The sequence below is a fragment of the Ursus americanus genome, chromosome 11 (assembly GCF_024610735.1).
Source record: "Ursus americanus isolate L20-20 chromosome 11, mUrsAme1.1.p, whole genome shotgun sequence".
In the NCBI taxonomy this organism is placed as follows: Eukaryota; Metazoa; Chordata; class Mammalia; order Carnivora; family Ursidae; genus Ursus; species Ursus americanus.
The window spans coordinates 37,885,985-37,908,339 of record NC_142137.1 but is presented as its reverse complement, the minus strand read 5'-3'; the positions used below and the strand labels follow the sequence as shown (position 1 = coordinate 37,908,339).

The 22,355-nt window shown below is 34.7% G+C and overlaps 1 protein-coding gene across 12 annotated transcripts in view; it reads left to right on the top strand.

Moving 5' to 3' along the window:
* TRDN (triadin) overlaps window positions 1–22,355 on the top strand; it is a 355,819-nt gene that overhangs the window by 209,727 nt on the left and 123,737 nt on the right. For 8 of the 12 annotated variants that reach the window (XM_087865452.1, XM_087865446.1, XM_087865444.1 and 5 more), the window contains 6 exons: window positions 3,670–3,699; window positions 12,595–12,624; window positions 13,353–13,370; window positions 17,080–17,112; window positions 17,230–17,256; window positions 19,543–19,569. In XM_087865452.1, coding sequence (XP_087721578.1) covers window positions 3,670–3,699; window positions 12,595–12,624; window positions 13,353–13,370; window positions 17,080–17,112; window positions 17,230–17,256; window positions 19,543–19,569 — 165 coding nt within the window. The remainder of the gene's footprint in view (window positions 1–3,669; window positions 3,700–12,594; window positions 12,625–13,352; window positions 13,371–17,079; window positions 17,113–17,229; window positions 17,257–19,542; window positions 19,570–22,355) is intronic. The other 4 variants (XM_087865451.1, XM_087865450.1, XM_087865448.1 and 1 more) reach the window with 1 other exon arrangement.

Sequence of the window (22,355 nt, the reverse complement as noted above, 5' to 3'; positions counted from 1 at the left end):
ATGACTACAAAGAAATCACCCTAGTTTGTATAAGCCATCTGAGAAAATCAGTTTCATCACTTACTAATATCTTTCAGTCATCAAAGTCGTTTCTTTAAGAGACCTTTAGAAAAATATTGATTATTTATTTCATTTATTTTTTAAAATTTATTTTAGGGAAAGAGAGAGAGAGAAGAGGGGCAGAGGGAAAGGGAGAGAGAGAAACTCACGCAGACTCCCCACTGAGCGTGGAGCCCAACTCAGGGCTCAATCCCAGGACCCTGAGATCACGACATGAGTTGAAACCAAGAGTTGGATGCTTAACTGACTGAACTACCCAGGCATCCCAAAATATTTATACTTTAAATCGTCATTTTTGGAAAAGTACTTCTTTAAAATAATTTTCCTACAAAGTTTTTTATTTTTTACTTTTAATTTTTTAAAGATTTTATTTATTTATTTCACAGAGAGCACAAGCAGGGAGAGCAGCATCTGAAATCACATTCTTTGAGAAAGCTATTCCAACTCCTGTGTATCTCCAAGTGAACAGAATAGAATATGATTGATATGACCCTTATTCTTAAACCATGAAAAGTAATTCGATGAAGGCATAAGGGAAGGACAGAAGTGCTCTGACTTTTGTCATCTATGAAAACTTCACAGATCACATTTAGGGAATAAAAGGTAAAATATTTAATAGAGGAAAATTTTTTTAGCTTTTTAAGTTTTTATTTTAATTCCAGTTAGTTAACATACAGTGTTAGTGTTATATTAGTTTCAGGAGTACAATATAGTGATTCAACACTTCTGTACAACACCCAAGATGACAAACGAGTGTGCTCCTAATCCCCATCACCTATTTAACCCATCCTGGCACTCCTCCCCTAACAGAACCTTTGCTTTCTTCCCTATGCTATATTATGCAACATCTAGCATTAAAGACATGCATTTAGATGGTGTTACATTTGTTTCTGGGCAGAAGACCCTTGTAGCAGACTCCTCAGCCTATAACATATAACATGGCTGCATTTACCCTGGACTCAACCGTATGCAGAATCATCGTATTAAATATTGGTAAAATGGGTTGGCTGTCTTCCATTTGACCCAGTGATGCTATTTATAAGCACTGCATATACTAGGTGATTAGGAGCTATGATACCAATTTTTAATTTTCATTGAATCAGCAGGTTGTTCAAGAAAACAGATTCTTCTTTAGGAGAGTATAACAAATATTATGGGATGTAGAAGGCAGAACAAATATGATCACTTTGGGGGTTTTATTCATGAAAATGCAGCTCAGAGTCATTACCTCCAGCAAAGGGCTACCAGTTCAAAGAATCATTGTGGTTAATGCATATATGTTCTCATAAAAACACACTTGCCCTAGGACACTTCTGCTTTGATTGAGGCTTCTGAGAGCTTTAGTGGCTGTGGAACTACGACTCGAGACAGGATTTTAATGTTACTTCTGTGTCATATCAGAGGAATTCAAGGGGGAGGAAATTGCAGAGATATCTGGAAACTTGCTTCAAATTTGAGCTTGGGGCCGGGACTCTTCATTTTTACGTTCCAGCTAGGCTAGACAAGGCAGCCTCAGAAATTATTCTTTTGGAATCAAAGATTTATTGTTGAGTCATTAATACCCTAGAGTTTCAAAGTCTTGTTAGAAACATTCTTCTAAGGAAATTATATGAACGTGTTGATTAAACATAGTACACGAGGCAGGAGTTTGGGGCTGTTCACTAAAATGCCAATGACACATCAAAGCAGGGACACCGAGCAGGGATAAATATCACTTGTGCTGTGCACATCTTCCATGGGTCTTTCTTAGGTTTTATAATAGCACAGCCACATAATTAAATAATGCGTAGAAATAATTAATATTTGCATGTACTTCATTAGTGACAGAGCTTGAACACCATTGGCAGTATTGCTCTAGCAAAGGCTGATATTTTGGAGTATAAAATGAAAAATTGATAGTGATACTTGCAGTGTGATAAAAGACTAGACTATATCTGTCCATTTGTTTATTTATTTTTACTTTTGTGGCAAAGAAAATACCTAGACTCTAGTTTTATATAAGCTGTGTGCAGGTGTGTGCATATTTAACCCTATTATTATGATTTAGCACACTTTCTTTGGAAGTACATTTTAAAAAATTTTAACAGAGTTTTGAGACAGAGAAGAGTATGAAATAAATGACTCTATACAACAGATTACAAGTTGGAGATCTAAGAAATTTAAATAATAACATAAATAGAATATCGTGTAGTGTTGAATTGAATTGTAGAGATAATAAATGTCATAGTTAAGACAAAGTGATTTTTAATAAGAGTTGGGGGTTGGGGGATTCCTCATGGGTGAAGATGACTTCATTTGGGCTTGGAGCATGACTAAAGAATAAACTGGCAGAGAAAAAAAGCATTGCTAGTGTAGATGGCTTAAATAAATAGTGATAATTCTGAAAGGCTATTGTCAGTATCAAGATAAGGGACAACCTCGACTATGATAGTTATCAATGACTTGGGGAAAATGCAACTAATATGGACATTTGGAAGAAATATTTGACAGAATATAAGGAATGAAACAAAGGAAAAATTTAAAATGGTGCTGAGCTTTTGGGCCTGGGTGAATAAGATGATTATAATTGTCAAAACTAAGTCCCACGGAAAGGAAGTGGCGTAAGGTGGGAGGTGAGGGTTCATTTTCGGGCAGGTGTATGTTGAGCAGATGGAGGGCCATCTAGGCAGTGAATTTTCTGTAGCCAGTAAAGACTTAGGTGGGTCTAGGTGAAGCCCCAGCGAGAAGATGCACAGGGAAGTGCTTTGGTAATTGTAGCACAGACTAAATACCCAAAGTAGTCCTAGATGTTGGGTCTAAGCGGCCCGGCAAATTCTAACTCACTCAGGCAGGATTACCTTATGGGGGTGTGCACGATCTTTGATTCAATTTCTGTGGTCTAAGACTATTTGGAGTGGGTTTGGCTCCTGAATGAACTTTATACAGAACCAAGGGTCATCTTGCCTGGAGCAATCCCAAACTGACTGAGTGCCTCCCTGAAATGTTACAAGTTACAATTTGTATCCAGATTTAGACTCATGATCCAGGGTTAGATGAATTCTACCACAGAGAAAGTCAAAATTCAAAGGTGATTAAAGTGTGCTGTGCCTTCTCTCTGTGTAAAGATGGCATACATTTGCTAAAAGGAGGGTGGACTTGTCATTGCCCCTCGCTGAAATGGGACATTTTAAACACTACTGTCATAAATGCATATAATAAACTGGTGTATAATTTCTTAGTAGCTAGGCACAGATAATTTATGAAATATCACCTCCATTTTTGGCATAGACCTAGAGATGTTTGTGGTTTTCTCAGATGTAACTATTTCTAACCTAAAATGAACTTATACTAAACACATACTGTACTTATTTATTTAACTTATCTATGTAAAAAATATATTTTTAATTCTTTTTTTTTTTTTTGGTTTTATGCTTATATCTGAGTTTTTTAAAAAAACTTCACATAACATAATATTTTCTGGTTATTCTCTTATTGCAGAATTTGGATGGATAAATTTGTGCATAGATAACAACTCAATTTATGAATACATGGACTACAGTCTCATATTCCCAGGAGTATTCTGAAGAACGATCACTTAATATGTTTTAACACTATTTTATTTTATTTCAGCAGCAGCTAAAAAAGATGAAAAGAAGGAAGGTATGTTTAATGCAAAAATTGCACTATGCCTTTTGTGTAAACAATTTACCAAAATCCAGAGTTGGGTTTTGCTTGCCATCTCGCCTGTGTTTCCTTTGGATAACTGGATCTATATTATGCAGACATGTCTCATGAATGTATTTTTCTCCCTTACTTCATATAAAAGGGTGCACTGCTTTTTAAAAAACAATTATAAATCTTGTCTTTTCAAGATCTAGGGGAAAAAACATAACCTCTCAAAATCCCAGATCTTCCATTCCATTAGAAGTTTTACCAAATTTCAAAAGTGTGAAAGATATAGACTGTGTTTCTCTACTAACTACTTACATCTCTGACACCGACCAGCAACTGATGCTACTTTGTTCTGTTAAGTTGCAAATAACAAATAAACCATAGTGCATCCCCTGCATACCATCTCCTTTTGTCAGAATGTCCTGAGATGGAGTAAAATATTCCTTTCTGTCAAAGAAAATATGCACTCAAAGGGATGTAACAGGTAAGGAAGACTTTATTAAAGACTATTGCAATAGATCTCAAGTCCATCGCAATATAAGCAAAATCCAACACCAGTGAAACAGAAAAGCTGAGAATTTTTAAGCTCTGAGATGAGCTAGTGGAAGGTATTGGAGGACATTGGGCGGTTGGGGTGTGGGGCGGTCGTCATTGTGATTAGGCCATCTGTGTTTATTAATTGCTGCTTATCGAAGTTAGGCTCCTACCCTCCCATAGAGACTGGGATATAGGAGCACTATATCTGTTGATGATTACATTTCAAAAGGATGTCTCCTAGGTCCTGAGAAAGATATTTCTGGTTGTAGCAGATTTATATCTCAAAAGAACAGAGAAAGAATTTACAGTTGCAAGTTTTGTAAAGTAAATGTACTAATACAAGGGAGGTTGTGGGCCTATAATCAGGAAGACACCTGTCTAAAATTTCATCAAGCTAAGAGGAATATTAAGACCATCTTAGTCATTGTGATTCTATTTAGAGAGATGTTTCTTCTGTACCCTGACAATACTCAGACAAGGTCTAGATATCACCACTGTTTATTAATCTAGGCTTATTTTCTTAGTAAAAATAGTGTGAAGATATAAGCAATCATTTCTAACTCTGACAATGACAATAATATTCTAATTAGTGTTCATACAATCTGAGAAAAATAGAAAGCAAGTGTTATATTTTATATTTAGTATCATCAGAATTTTACATAATTGTAGCAGCTTGGGACTCACATTCTACTTCTATTAAACAGGAATCTAAGAGTCCATAGATAGAAGACAGAAAAAAATATTTTAGCTGGCCATTCTTTGTTCAGTGAGAGCAAAACCATGATATTATAATAAAGCCAACTAAGACACATTAGTGTGTTTATTTCCCCATGTATGCATAACAAATCTTTAGGTGTATTCTGGAACTTACATCATTTACATGATCAATACTGTGGTGAGGATACAGAGACGTTACAAGAAAAAAGAAGTTGCAAGTCCTTGGCACAGTTTTTGATATAGACAGTCCTCAAAAGTGTTCATCTTTCCCCACCATTCCTTCTTAGGAATAAAGAACAATTTACCATTTGCTTTAGGAAAAAGAGTAATATGAACAGTTATTTTTCCATTCATTAGTAATCAAACCAAAGTATTAGAAGATTTTTGGGTATATGAAACAATAGTCAAATTACAAACTGCATCGCTTTAGGCTTTATATCTGGGTTTTTTTTTTTTCTCATTGCTATGCTTCCAGGGTTTTTTGTTCTTTTTTTCCTGGATTAGATGCCTCATTTTCTTTTTCTTTTTTTGAGAAATTGTTTATAATCATTATATAATACTTCGAAGAGCCTGGAGAGCTTGGGCAGAGCTTTGCCATAGAGAGTCAAGCGATCCAGTGTCCACCACCAGCTGTAAAATGTATAAAACATATACCCTTATTTATTTTTATTATATTATTATTATTATTATTATTTCCAAAGAGTTTCATAGATTATCTCTTATCGTTTATTTGGAAAAATTTTGTATTTGTGAAGATTATGCTGTTTAAGAAAAAAGACAGCTATCTAGAATAATTTTCATTGTTTCCAGCGTATAAAGGAGAACAGACTCAATGTCCTGCTATTCTAGGCAGTCATTTGATTTTGTTTCATGAGTTTCTATTTCCCTTTCTCCTGTTGAGCAGAGCAGAGAGATATACGGACATGAGTCTTGGCTCTTGCTTTTCCATAGAGGCTTCCTGCCTCTGTCGGAAATATGTCTGTTCAAATAAGAATGTTTAATACAAATTACCAGATACAATTTGGATTTTCAACATTTTCTTTTATACAAAGTTTATTTCTATTCACATTCAAACTCTTGGGGTACAGTTCAAAGATACTAATGGTTGACAACTTTCCTGGAAGAGAAAAAAATCAGGAGGGCTTTACGGCTTAACTAGAACGCCCTGGGAAGTTCTTTTCTTAGTGAATTTTAAAATGCAGAAACAAAAGTACATAGCAGTTTCCTTATTATCAAAGATGATCTGTGCACCAAGGATCAAAGGGCTTCCTACATAGTAAACTCTGAAGATTTGCTTTTCATGTTAAGATCTTATTCCCCATGTCCCATCAAGTCCTTTTCAGAAACCTTAACAAGAGAGACCCTTGGTTCCACTGAGCTTTGCCCATCAGTTTTGTTGTTCTTACCATAGCTTAGCTTAAGGGGAGGGACATTTTTGAATATTCAACTGGGTTCCCTTTATAGGCCTTTTTCTACTGAAATTTCCCCTGTGTGCCAGTCTTTCTCCCCCATGTAGGCACTTTACTCATCATCTGTCAACACACATTCTTTCTAACTTTCCATTAGTTTCAAAGTCCCATCAAATTTTGTTTTTCTCTATAAAATATGCTTATTCTTTATTTTTTCTTATGCAATTGCCCCACTCTCTTTGTAGACGCAGAGACACAAATTCTGGCATAAGCTTCAACCTCTGTCTCCCCTTTGCCCCTAGCATTTAGTCTTCTAGAATTTTTAATTTGGCTGAACTCTCTTTTGTTTAATCTTTCCTAAAATAATTAGAAAGGCTAATCTTCATTCACAGCTCCCGGTCCTCTAGCTCTCACCTCACATTGCCCTTTGTGTCCTCACATTGGTTTTCTAACTTCTCATGTGAACCAGGGCAACAATCTCTGAAATCAGACGTTCTCAAAATGTCAAGGACTCCTGAGGGTCTCTGAGACCCTGTCAGCGGTTCTTCAAGGTCAAAACTATTTTTGTAAAAATATGAAGTCATCGTTTGCCTGGTTCATTGTCATCCTCCCATGAGTGTGCACTGGAGTTTTCCAGAGGCTACATAATTTGCGATATTGCAACAGATTGAATACTTAAGCAGATATGCAAATCCAACTGTCTTCTCATTAAGCTAGACATTAATGAGATTCACAAAGTCACTCATCGCACCATTTTTTCTGTATTGGAAAATATATTTGTCATAAAAATATATTATTTATGTTAACATGTATCAGGTTTATTCTTTTTAAATAAATGCATAAGCAAATTTATATTTTAAATTTTTCTCAACTTTAATTTTTAAAATTATAAACATCAATGGATAGAAACTACATAAATAAAAGCTGTTTGGGGTTTTTTAAAATTGTAAAGAATTAAAGGATTCCTGAGATGAAAAAGTTTGAGACTCTCTAACCTAAATAATAATCCTACCTATAATATTTTCTCTAAATAGGGTCCTTCAAAATATTGAACTGGCTTCAAAAAACTTCTCGTATTGTTACCTGTTTAAAATATTCAGTGGCTCCACAGCAACCACAGATATAGTCTACAGGCCTTAACCTGTAATCCAATCCCCACAGTCTGTTTCCTGACCTCCTGTCACGTACACATCTAGGCAAAGACAAAACCAAGGCCTGAATAATTCCACCAGTCAAGCTACAATGAGCCCTTTTGAGATAGAGACAATTCATTACCTCCATGGTCAGTAGAAGGAAGAGTAGCTGAAGGTGCCAGCACTTCATGGTTCTTGTCCTACATACCAAAAAACAATGACACCCAAAGAAAAGAGGCCAGATAATGCAACACAAGTTAGGGACATTTCCGTGTTGAGGAGCCAATTCTAGACTACAGAGAAATGGTTTCATGGTCTGCAACTCTATTTCAAAGTGTTCTAGGCAGGAGAACTAGGCAGGAGAACTCAGGAGGTGATAAGAAACTGTCTCATGATAGCCTCCCATCCTCCTATGTTTTGGAAGGATCAAAAGGCATTCTGCTGAGACTCACATTAGCTGTGGTTTAGGACAGCAAGGCCAATATGGATATGTGCTAGGCCACCATGACACCGTGCTGGAGCCTTTACCTATACTTCTACCCACTTTCTTCCTGTGTGTATCACATACTTCATCCATATCAAGCCATTCTCGATTTTACACATGCAACTTGCTGTCTTGCCTTTGTTCCTGCTGTTACCATAATAGAGCTTATCCTTTCCTTTTCCTTCTATGAATATTCATTGTTTTTAGGGCTCAAGAGAAACTCTCCTTCCTCTACGACATCTGTCTGACCCTCTTAATTAAATATACTTTCTTTTTCATTTATAATCTCCCATCAGAATTTATCTATACGTCCCTACCATTGCTTATTTTTTCTTGCCACCTTGTACTTATATTACTGATATTCATTTTCCCTCTACTCTAATTGACTTTAAAACTTTTGATTAAAGGGACCATGTCTAATTCAATTTTATCCCCTATGAGGACTATCACATTTCCTCGGTTTGCACATTGCTTAACAAATATTTATTCTGTGAATGAATCAACAATATCTAGGACTCTTAAGATCGATATAATATCCACAAGAAATATGAGCAGGTACTCAATTTTCCACATTCCAATCAAGGAAGAATTTATTATTGTCATTATTATTGGAAGTTATATTCCAGCGACCTCTTTAAGTTTGAGAAATCATAGCCAGACACTGACAGTTTCATCGTAGGTGTATTTTGACTACTAGCTGCTACTTGGGTTGCACTGGCAGATCTAGGTAGATCCCATTCATTTAAACTTAGCTTCATCTATGAATTCTTAGGGGCTGGAAAGCCTTTGAGTTTTGCAACACAGTTATCTTCTGAAGGATGCATTTCCATTGAGAATGAGCCAGATTAGATTTATCATTTGCTGTAGCTAGAACAAGAACAAGTCAGTTGAACGCATGTGTGAATTAGGGCTTCAGAATTGAGGTCTGAAGAGAAATTATGCTAAAAAACAAAGCAAAATATCTGTTATTGTAACTGAATAAAGATGTCAGTGGGGCAACTTATACAAGGAAATGGAGTACTTTATCGAGAGTTATTTTTTCCCTTCCATACGACCGGTATTTCATTTTTCTCTGGCATCACTTAGGACTATAATACACCATACCTGATCCAGTAGTCCCTCTTTATCCACGGTGTCATTTTTGGCACCTTCAGTGACCCGAGGTCAACCACCACCTGGAAGCAAATGGCCCTCCTTCTGACACATGGTTAGAAGGTCTAAAGTAGCCTAACATTAGTCATAATGCCTCTGTCATTCACCCCACTTTATCTCATCACACAGGCATTTATTTTATCATTTCACATCATCACAAGAAGGGTGACTACAGTACCATAAGATATTTTGAGATAGACCATATTCACATGACTTTTATTATAGTACGTTGTTTTAATTTTTCTATTTTATAATTATTTATTATTACTAATCTCTTTCTGTGCCTAAATTATAAATTAAACTTTATCATAGGTATGCATGTATAGGAAAAAACATAGTATATACAGGGTTTGGTTTCAGGCATCCACTGGGGGTCTTGGAACATATCCGCCCCCACCCCCGCCCCGGGATGAGGGAAACTACTGTGCATTGCTAAAGATGATGAATGATGAGTTGAACAGATTGCGAACACATCACTTCTTTTAAATCACAGCTGCTGTGAGCTTCAATGTTCTTAATAAAAGACTGTTGTTCAGATTATTGGGCATATGGTCTTTAGGGAAGCATATTCACCGAGTAAGCCTTTATAATATTTCTAAGCCATTTCAGCATAGTGCTGAGAGGGTATAATGAAGTTTAATAGCCTGAGTGTTAATGGCTAGTACTAATAGCTTTTCAGGGTCAGTAGATGATCTTTCAGTTCTAAGCATTATGTTTTTTGTTGCTCAGGTATTTTACTTGTGTAAGTCTGCTGCTCTGTTGACTTCAACCCAAAGACATGATTTTATAATGACATTTTAAGTTAATTTCACTAGAGCTCCCATTTTTAGAAAACATGTATTGAATTTTTAAAACCTACTTGATGAGAACATGGCTTGTTATTTTTTTACATTTCTTGTTCATGAAATGGTCTACTTTATCTTAATAAGCTCTATCTTTTACCTGATCCTGGACTTCACATTTTTTATTCTTTCATTTTAATGCAACTGATACCTGGTACATTATATTACCAATTCCTTTTTTTCCCTTCAAATATTTTATTTATTTATTTATTTGAGAGAGAACACAAGCAGGGGGATAGGCAGGCAGAGGGTGAGGGAGAAGACTTTCTGCTGAGCAAGGAGCCCAGTGCGGGACTCAGTCCCAGGACCCTGGGATCATGACCTGAGCCACAGGCAGATGTTTAACGGACTGAGCCCCAGGCACTCCTGTATTACCAATCCTTATTATGAGGGAGAAGGAAAGCAGATTAAAACAACAGACATTTCACAGATACACATACTGTATTCAGCTTTCCATATCTACCTCACACCAGCATCTAGTCGAGAAGAGAGATGTGGGGGTGGAAATAGTCTTCTCCTTACCCACCACATTTTATCTTCTGTCTGTCCCACCAGTCTTCCCAAGCTTTATTTTCAGTTGTATTCCTGAATGGCTATGTACTCATCATAATCTTCCTGTGTTTTCCATATTGGCTGTGCACTAGGAGAGTAACATGACCTTTTGGGCAGGCAGAAATCCTACTTCAGTGTACTGGAGCCAAGCGAATTGAACATTACAAAGATTGTTGAACTTCCTACTTCATCATTGCAGCTGTCGTGCTATAAGAATCCGGGTCTGCATTGTTAATTAAGACATATGAACAAGAGGATATTTATCATATTCTTGTATGAAATTGTTTTATATCATATTTTTCTGTATATTTGCATTACTTGCTTATCTGTTTAAGGTAATTACTCATGAAGGAAAAATTGCTTGCCAAGCACATTTTAGACAGCAAATTTAGCCTATTCAGTTATAGTTCCAGATGAGAAACTAAATATCAAGAAAAATATTTTTTTGGATGGCAGGAAGGATATTAAGAGCAGTCTAGTCTAATATGCTTTTTACAGTGCCACGTTGGACATAATAACACTTAATAAATGTTGGGTGAATAAGTTTCGTTCCAAGAATTTATTATTTTTCAAAATAAGGTTTGTTTTTCCCTTACACATGATATGTACTCCTATTACAGAAAAATTAGAAATTCACAGAGAAGACATTGCAAAAATATCACTTGAATGACTGTATTTTTCTATTACGTGGGTGTCTATGAATTCTTTAACAATTCCACTGCTGTTCAGAAGGTACTATTTAACAATGCCGTTATTTAGACATGTGAAACAATGTCATGAAAAAAGCTTCTTCCTATATATATTTTTATGATAATTTAGCATTTTTCTCTTTGGATTTCTAGTAGTGGACTTACTATATTAAAAAGCATTTTAATGATTTTCTCAAGATTCTTTCTCAAGTTGCTTTCCTCAAATGTGTTTCTAACTGCTCTTTCTGTGGAAGTAAGGTTGTGCTTCTACCTCACTGTTACTGGCACTGGTTATCATTTTTTCGTAAAACCACTCAGTTGATCATCTAACTGCCTTTTGTGAATAAACTCCCATGGTCATCTTCAAATATTTTAGCTCTATTACTTCATTATGAAAGTAAAATCACGGTACCAACCACTTCCCCCCTATAAGGCACACAAATCCTCCAAGCATATAATTATCAGCCAGAAAACAATTTATCTACCTTTTGCAATTACCAATTTATAGTAAATGATTACAATTATAATTTCAGTAATATCCAGAAAATTTCAAAGTTAAGTTACAAAAGATGTAAAGGAAAAACCGCAGAAGATGAATAAAATATTTCTGAGCAGAAACTTAAGATGCCTCTATTCTAAAATAAATGGGGTCAAAAACCTCTCATTTTATTTTCAAGTGGTAGGAACAGAAAATTGCATGACCTAAATACTAAAAAATAATAAAATTTTCAGATCTAGGCTGAGAACCCAAAAGACTATAAATAAAATAGATGTCTGCTGACCCCTGAATACATATTACTCCATAGCAGCTACTAAATATAATGCATTCATCAGTAACCTGTTTTTTTTCCCATTACAATAGAAATGATTAAATATTTGTAATTGTAAATATATTGATTATTCAGAGAGTGCAAAGCAGGTGATCTGGGTGGCTTTAGACTGAGCAAATGAAGAAACCGCAGACTAAATTCACAGGCTTCAGCCCATCTTTATGGAAGCAGACCATATATTGGCTCAGCTTGACTTTCTATTAAAAGGTTATTAGCTTTGTGACTAACATAATATAATAAAAAATCATTATAAAAAAAAGGTTATTAGCTTTGATAGGCACAATCTAATCTCTGTGCAAACTGTATGTGGATATTTTCTTTCATCTCTGTCCTTTTTTGTAGTCTTTCTATTTCAGAAAATTTCTTATGTACTGCCTCACTCTAACACTCATCTTCTCAAAAACTATTCTAGAAATACATTATGTGATCAGTACACTTTATTGAAGATTATTTCAGAGTATTTGGCATTTTATTGTAAACTAATCAGTTGTTGATTTATGATATCTGCTTTATCAATAATTTATCTTTGTGTTTTCAGATTCTAAGAAAACAAAAGCACCCGTAGAAGGTATTGGAAATATTTTCCTTTTCTGTCTTATATTTGATGAATCCCAAATTGTATTTCTTCTTAAAGGATTATTGAAGAAGAAAAAACAATATATGGGACAAGGGAGAGAAAGAAAGAAAAAGAGAGAGAGAGAATATGATGGAAAGAGTCAAATCTTTACCGACAATATTGCTATGAGATATATTTAGCAAAATAAAAAATAAATATTGCATATGTTAACTTTCACAATAATTGTTTTCAAAGAAATGTTTGCTTGACAAGAAATTGAACCATGTTCAGTATCAAGCATTTATTTTACTAGAAAGCATAAATTCAATTAATCTTGGATACATCAGCATCAATTAGGAACTGAATTGTTCCTTTAAGTCTTGAATAGAATCATAACTCATCTGGCAAGGATACCTGTTTCTTTTGTATTTGCTTATATGTGATTATGTGTTCACCTGTGTTTAAGAAGACTGGAAGGTATAATCATTGAAAATGGTTAAACAGTATAATCTTAGGTTGATTCATTGTCAATGTTTTGCACTCAAATTATGGAAACACCTACACTAGTAATCGGCAATACCTCAAAGCAACACTGAAATTTGAGGAGAGAGAATGGGGGAAGGGGTTGGAAAAATTACAGTCTAGTCAACATGTTGGGGAACTAATTTTATCTTTGAAGGTTTTAAAAACATAAGAGCAATTTTTTTTTTTCATTTGTTTGTTTTGTTTTCTTTCAACAGAACACCCCAAGGGAAAAAGTAAGGAAATGCATGCAAAGTATATTTGTGTATATGTTTTTTTCTCTTTACAACTATTATTGGCCTGCTGGTATACGTAGACTTGCATTTTTGAATATCTCTTTTTTATATTTTATGCATGTGAGCTCTACTTGTTTTGTTAGAATGAAAAAATACACATAAGAAGTAGGAAGATCGGTAGGAGAAGAAAAGGAAGAAGAAAGGGGGGGGTAAACAGAAGGAGGAATGAACCATGAGAGACTATGGACTCTGGGAAACAAACTGAGGGCTTCAGAGGGGAGGGGGGTGGGGAATTGGGATAGGCCGGTGATGGGTATTAAGGAGGGCATGTATTGCATGGTGCACTGGGTGTTATACGCAAGTAATGAATCATGGAACTTTACATCAAAAACTAGGGATGTACTGTATGGTGACTAACATAATATAATAAAAAATTATTATAAAAAAAACGCAACCTGAGGGTCAGAGGGACTGAAAACCATGGCAGTCATCCTTAAAGTCCTTTTCCAAATTCGTATAATCATCTAATAATATTATCCACAGCCTCATAACCAAAAATGCTACTTCATTTCATTCCCCAAAACTGTTCATGTAAATCTAGTCCTTGTAATCTGGTTTGTTCTCAGTCCTTAAAAAAGACCAAATAGAAGTTCTTTTTCAGGCTGGTTTCATAACCACTTTTCCATTATCTTTCTTCTTGTAATCCATAAATATTTTGGCATGTTCATATGATATGTGACATTTCGTTCTTAATGTGATTTCCCCTGCAAGCACTATGAGTTCTGCGTAATAGCATTGCTTGGAATCCATACCTTAGGCAGCATCCACTGTTGCTTTAACATTGTGTTAAAGCTGTTTGCTAACAGTAAAGCTAGATGCCTTGAGGTTGTATCTTTTGCAAATACATGCTCTCCTCTGAAGAAATTAAGATATGGTGAACAAATGGAAACAAAAAACCCCCAACTTACCCCAACTCAATCAGCCATTAAAAATCATTACATTCCCAGAAACGCAGAGCTTTTAAGGAACCAAGTGATATTTTTTAAAAACTCTGTTTTAAAATATACACCACTTTTTGAAAATTCTATGTATGTTTTGGTCCTGCAAAAGGTTAGGACACTGAGGCATTCTATGTCATAAAAATGCTCTAAAATATTCTGTGGGATGAATCATGAAATTAGAGTACAACTCAGCCAGGGGGAGCAATCTATCTATAGAGAAGTATGTGTTCCTTCAGTTGCAGATTTATGTGCGTGCACAGCTGCTGATGGGGACTGGCTCACGGATACAGAAACACTCTATAAACCATTGCACCAGCAGGAAAACGGAGGACAACCAAGATGTGAAAAATGATGTTAAATTATAGATAGATAGATAGATAGATAGATAGATAGATAGATAGATAGATGATAGATAGATAGATAGATATCCTTAAGGCCCTCACTTTATTGCAGGCTATATAATCGAAAAGATCTCACAGACACACAGCATCTCCTTGGCAATCTTTGGAGCACTGGTATACTTCATTTAAGAAAAAAATGCCTTCCCAGGCATTCATTTACATCCCAACTGCTTCCCTCATGGAGAAGTTCAGTGGATTGTGACTTGGGCAGTAATAGTGAAAAGAAAAAGAATTTTCCTCTAAACAGCTAATAATTCTTTTTAAATTAACTTATTTTCTCTTGTTTTTCATCTAGAGTTGCTTTTTTCTTTAAGATTTATTTATTTGAGAGAGAGCATGTGTACTCATATGCAAGGGGGGGTGCAGAGGGAAAGAAAGGGAAAAATAGAGTCCCCGCTGAGCGTGGGGGCTGACCTGGGGCTGGATCCCATGAGCCACAAGATCATAACCTGAGCTGAAACCAAGAGTGAGATGCTCAACGGACTGAGCCACCCAAATGACCCTAGACTTGCTTTTATTGTTATTGTTGTATCTTTGAATTTGTTGGATTTGGATTTTTGGCTTTAAGATCGCTTCATTCAATTATACATCGCCATCCCTACATTCTTATTTTGCTTCTACTTTTCTACTTGTCACAATTAAGAAGTTTTGGGTTTTTTTTAGCTTAAAATAAATCATGGTGGGGAAACAGGGTGAAGAGTACATGGGACCTTCAAAGACATATTTTTGAAAATTCTTGTGAACTATAATTTTTTCAAAATAAAAAGTAAAAGAAAATCAATCATAGATATGATTTGGCAGTCCCTGTCGAATTAAAGGGTAACTTAATGTATATTTATTGAAGATAATTCAATAATGACATCCTGAATTATCCTACATAATAAGTGCTCTCAACAGCCTTTTCCTTCACATTGTTCCGAATTAGCACAGGTATTTTTTTTGTTTACATGATAGCTTTCTGATGTGATTGGAAGGCCCTTACTTTAGCTTTGTAATATCACGTGTAGCTGGAATTCAACTTTAATGCATACCCAGATCGACTTCTAGTATTTTTTCAACTGTCATCACTTTGCAATTTCCTAGAAATGTCACATGAATGGTGCTCCAGTTCAGCAATAAGTTAAGCAACACATTTAACTACTCCATGTTTTTCAAACAATTTCTGGTAATGTTCTCACTGTGTTTAATTTTAGTTAAGTCACCTAAGTGTCTTCTTTTTGACCTGTGACACTGCTCAAGTGATTTTTTTAAGTTTGTTTTACTGCCCGCATGCTCCGTGGGACTGGATAAATTGCTTGTTATTCTTACATGGCTACACTTTTGATAAACAAAATTGTACAGTCGAGAGACGATGAGATGACTGTAGAAGATCTGATGGCCCTCTATGTTTCTAAAATACACTTCTTAGAATTCCTTCAGTATAAACATCTTCTAGTCTCCAAAATGTATTCATTGAATGAAACTTTAAAATAATCTCCCCATACCTTTTCTTTAAAAATCTGAAAATAATGTACCTGTGTTAAAACATTTCTTGAGAATCTCCTTTTAAATTAATTTGACAAGCTTGTCAAGGCAACATAAAAAATAGGATTGCACAGGATAGCACTTAGTCTAAAATTAGTCCTTGCACTTTGTATAAATTAGTTCTTATTATAATATGTGTCATCTTACTCTCGAGGCTAGAATAATGCTTTGTCTCATACCATATTGGCAAAAATGGGTTCTTAAAAAGAAATACTATCTAATAAGGACTCTACAAAGAGTGTTTGTCCTAAAATAAGGGAAGTGTGTTTTGTTTTCCACTGAAAATTCTATCTATTTTAGTGTCTTCAGTTTGCCTCAGCAAAGCCTTTGCCTTAGCTAAACAAATAACTTTTCAATATAAGATTTCACCTTCAAAAAGGAAGTCCATGTGAAATCTGTCCATCCTCATCTGGAAATTATTTTAAAACAGCTGTAACAATTATCCTTTGTGTTCATTTTTCATCCCAAATGTATTTCATGTTGATCTAATAAATAGCAAATTAATTATTTTCCATTCTTTATAGACTCTATTTAATTTTTTTGGTTTATCATCCATGAAAAATTTCAGTTCCTCTTACATAGAATATTTTTATGCTGTTCTGTGATGGAACTCAGTGAGGGAAAGAGAAGAAAAGATTTGTTTTTTGAGTTTTATTAGTTTATTTGGTTTATTTGTTGTTACAGTCCAACATTAGCACATACACGTTTCTCTGCGTAAAACAATTAAACTGTGACATATAAAATTGGAATAATAATAATAACAACAATAATAATATGTTTCAGAACAGGAAAAGAAAGAAAAACATGTGGAACCAGGTAACTTTTTAAATTCCTCTAATCGACTTTCATTTTATTGTTTAATTTGCGATTGAATACTGAATTGCAATAGAATGGCTTAAAATGTTGACTTTTTTCTTTTTTTGTTTGGTACAGTGAAGTCATCAAAGAAGGAACATTCAGGTGAGTTTGACTGATGTTCCTGGGTTCTTTCTACCTGATGTCCAATGTTTAATAATGCTGCAGCTTAGACAGGTGGTAAAGGCCATGCCAGGAGAGGGCAGGGCATCCCTTTAATTCATGATCTTTATTTCAAGTTCTTGACATAGAGTTAACATCAGTGCAGTTTTAGAAAACAGAAGCCAAATAATATGTTACGCTCTTGCTCCCCAGTGAGTGCTCTGTAAGCCACCAGCATCAGCTGGGTAGAAACGCAGTGTCTCTGGCTCACCGACTGAATCAGAATCCATAACTTCCTAAGTTCCCCAGTGAATCTGTCAGAGCAGTGTTTGAGAAGCACTGTTGAGTGTTAAATAACAAAAGTAAAACAAAACAAGAAAAAAAAAAACACTTTCTGTAAATGCAGCCAGTGTTGCTTGTAAAATACAGAGTATTTAATTCCGCAAATATTCTCTCCCTACTCAAAATGTCTTAATGACATTTCTTGAGTACTCAGGGGAGCTGCAATGAAAGTAGAGGTAGATTTTGCCCTCAATATATTTACATTCTAATGGGGGGGAAATTGAATTGAGATTCAGACAATCACTAAAACACACATACGAACAAACACATCTAAAAATGCCGTTGGTACAAATACCAAATGGTTATCTTAAAGGTTTCTAGCATTAAGCCTGCCTTAATTGTTTCAAATGAAAATAAATGCCAGTTTCTAAGTCTTATTTTACTGACTTCATTTTAAAATATTATATGTTGATTTTGCCTTCAAATTTCTACTCAAAGAACTTCACTGAGTTTTCGTGTGTGTGTGTGTGTGTACGTGTGTGTACGTGTATAGGTCGTCATAGATTCATATAACCTCCATTAATCATATAATGTCCATTAGTTGTTCTTCCCATTTTATTGTATTTAAATGGAAATTGCATTTACTCAGTGTTATGTAAATAACCAACCATACAAATATAGCTCAACTATTTCCCACCCTCCGCCCGCCCCCCACCACAGACCAGAGCAAATCACAGGTTCAAAGCTAGATTTCTTATTCTTCTTCTAAGTTTTATTTTATTTTTTTTTAAAGATTTTATTTATTTATTCGACAGAGATAGAGACAGCCAGCGAGAGAGGGAACACAAGCAGGGGGAATGGGAGAAGAAGAAGCAGGCTCATAGCGGAGGAGCCTGATGTGGGGCTCGATCCCATAACGCCAGGATCACGCCCTGAGCCGAAGGCAGATGCTTAACTGCTGTGCCACCCAGGCGCCCCTCTTCTTCTAAGTTTTAAAACTTCCTCAGACAACTCAAATCCATTTAGTTATTCCTCCAACTAGTTCCCATTACATCATCCTCTTTCCTTTATAATGTCACTTATTATACTGTTATAATTACATTACTTTTTCTTTTTTCCATTTTAAATAGTCAGAAATTAGAGTGCTTATTATAATGGCAGGCACACAGTAGGCACTTGATAATGCTTGGTTAAATGAAAGGAGAAACACCGAATAGAATAACCACAGTTAAAAAAAATTTAAATGGGAATGACTTTTAAATAATTTCCAAGAGGAAATGATCATATTTCACCATTTCACATTAATATTGATATTATTTGTCCTTTGGGAAGGAATGTTTTTTTCCACCTTACAAGGAACAGAGTATTTGTTCATTTGTGAGTAACATTCCCACAGGTGGGCCAAACGCATATTCTTATTTATGTACATGTGCAGAAAACTAAAATAGAGTATATATCATAGAAACATATAAACACAGAGAAACGTGGAGAATGACTATGGCTATAATCGGTTTCAAGAATATTAATAGCTAACCATTATTGTCTAATATTAAACCTGACAAAATACAATAACTTAAATTGCTTGAAATCATTATCTGTTCATTTCAGGGTATGATTACAGTGTAGCAGCTTGCAGTAATTAGCTGTATTTTAACAATTGAAACCATTGGATACTTTATCAAATCACTTCGTTCTTTTCATACCACTTTAAGGAAAATACATTGGCTTGTATATAAAAACAGTCAGATTCTTAGCTAATTTAAAAGGCAAAGCAAAATGGATAAGTTGTGAATGAGCATTCTGTGTTGGGAGAAGATGTATAAATGCAAAAAAATCTATGGTTCATGGCGTATATTTATAGTATACCAAAGTATTTTCTCCTGTCAGATCTATGTTTTTCTTTAGTTTCCAAGGTTATAATACAGTCTTTTAAAAAATTTAAATAACCTTAAAACTATTTTAGAGACTGTAATTAATTTAGACTTTATTGTTTCTTATCTTTAACAGCTCCAAGTGAAAAACAAGTAAAAGCAAGTATGTTGAATAAAACTTTTAAAAAAGTGAAAAGAACATATTTCAGCAGCTTACTAATTTAAGTTTTCTGCTGTAGACAGGGCTAATGCTAATTTTTGAGGCTGGCTTACGAAATGTTTCTTGCTATTAATATTGCGTTGAAATAACATACATAATTATTCACCCTTTTCTGTGAATTTACTCTTCTAAAATTTATTTTCATTTGCAAATGTTAATTTGTCCAGATCATAACTCCTTTTTAAGTAGTTTGTATTTTTGTTTCTTATTTTGCAGAATAAATGATCTCTTCAGTTTCTTAAACACATCAAACTTAATTTTCCTAAAAATTAATCACTTGACCAAACTAGGAGGCAAGATAATTTGTCCACCAGTGAAAGTCATTGTGTTTTTAATGAAATGAAGCCCCCAAAATTTTAACTACTGCTCGTGTAATGTCATAATTTCCTTTTAAGGTTTATATCTTCAGATTGTGAATATTAACTGATAACTGATACCATGGCATTTGCATCAATATTAGCTTTGACAATATGCTTAGGGACAAATGCTGGTTTCTTTGATGGTTTTTCTCAATTAGATGAAGTACCTAACAAATTGTCACTAATGAAAATTATTTTAGTTGTAATGGCATGTATTTGATTTTAGAAAAAATATACTTTCAGAGTACTTTCAGCTTCTCTGAGATTCATGGTCAAATCTGTTTTATGCATGATGTAAATATGATTACATTTTTCATTTGGTTTGGAGCTGCATAGGTATTAATGATGGCACTAATATTATATATATATAATATATATATTTGTATATAATATATAAACAAATGCATGTTTTATTTAGTGCCAGGATTTTGAGATAGAGTATATCATTGGTGGATATATCAGAGAAAAATTAGAAAATGTAATTTTGAGTAACTCGATGGGAATGTCTTTTAAAAAATTACAGTTGGAAGTGTTTACATAGACATTATAGACTTTGATTGAGAGTTGTAACGTGAATCTAAAATTCCATTTATATTTTCATGAAAATTTTTAGTTGAATGTAAAGCTGATTGGGACTCTATATTATGGAATCTTCAGTATGCTAATACTTAGTCTGTAGAAGTGCATAATCAAGAAAATACATAAAACAAAACTGATAATTTTGCAGCACTGGTAGAGAACTTTAGATTGAAGATTATGCTAAAAACGAATATTTTCTTCCTAGAAAAATGTGACATATAGATAAAAATGTTGATTTGCAGTAAAACAACTCTGTAAGTTCTGCTATCTATGAAGCACACTATCCAATCAAGTTTTGAAGAGATCAGCATCTTTTGCAGGAAATTAGCAAATTAGGTTGCTAAATCATCTTAGACCCAATATAAAAGTTTCAAAAGAATTAATACTCAACTCTCCATTTGGTTGAGAGATTTAGACTTAACATGAGCATTGTCCCTCAAAAAAATTTAGAGATAATTCATAAATTGTTTAAATTCTCTATTAACAGCATGACCATACATTTCTTCAACTAAGAATCGCTTTTCAGTCTTGAAACCACACAACAGAGGAATTTTTACACATCTGCTATATACAGTGAGCAATTCGTAAAGTTACTGCCTAATGTAAAGATGGCATATCATTAAAAATACTACTGAAGATTCCTAAAATCACCCATATGGTATGGTGCACATAGTTTTGAGTATATAACCTAAACATTTGGGATATGATTTTACATTAGCTTAAATTATGAGAGCATATGAGAGTGAGATGTATCGCTTAATTAAGATAAATTATTTATCTGATACAATTGCATGGTACTGAATTAAAGAGGAGAGGTGAGATTGACAGTCTGTGGAAAAAATAAAAGGCAATTTGGCATTAGCACTTCATTCAAGGAAATAACTAGAATGTCAATTAAGTTTGTTGTGTGGAACTGTTTCGTCTAGATCCTGAGGAAACCAAAATTACTGTAGGGAAAATACTGGAGGACACAGACACACTTGGGAACTGTATCAGTTCAAGGTGATGGTTATCATGTACTATGAACTTGAAGAAAAGGGAAATCTTTCAGGTTCAATGATGTAGTACTATGGAGGGGCACTTAATATATCTATATACAAAGTTATGTGTCAGAGATTATGTGGATGGAGGAAGACTGCGTTGGATCAAGCAGGCATGCCAAACCTAGATTACAATTTCTGCAGGTCAACCCAAATTCCTTTATCATAGGATGTACAAAAGTGCCTCAACACACCCAATTCCCTTCTCCACCGTCCACTGTACCTGCTTTCCCACACTCTGGATAGCAACATAGGAGTTGATGCTACGATTTTTTCATTTGCAAGCAGAAAGAGGACAAAACAAGCAGAATTTTAAGCCCTAGGTCATTTCAGATCCTTAACATTCTCCTTGGTGAATCTTCAAGAGGGAATGTAGTAAACAACAGTTAGCAAATAAATTTGACACATCACACCCTTTTTTCCCCCAAGGACACTTCAGTGAACAGAGTGCCTCAAGACCTTTGGAAATATTGCTATACATTACTTTCTTCTTCATTTCAAGGACCAAAGGGCTCTGATCATGTATTCCATGCGCATGTTCTCCCAGCCTCTGGTCAGTTTGAATTTTGAGCAAAAAAGACTCCAAAGACCAGATCAGGACCAAAGGCTAGTCATTTTTAATTGTGGGTTCAAATTTATATGAAATGGCCATAGTCAGGCATTTTTTCTTCCCTTGATATTAGCACTGCATTAGATTTGTGGTATGCTCAGCCAACAAGCCTTTGTTTACCACCTAAACTACGTTTTAGTA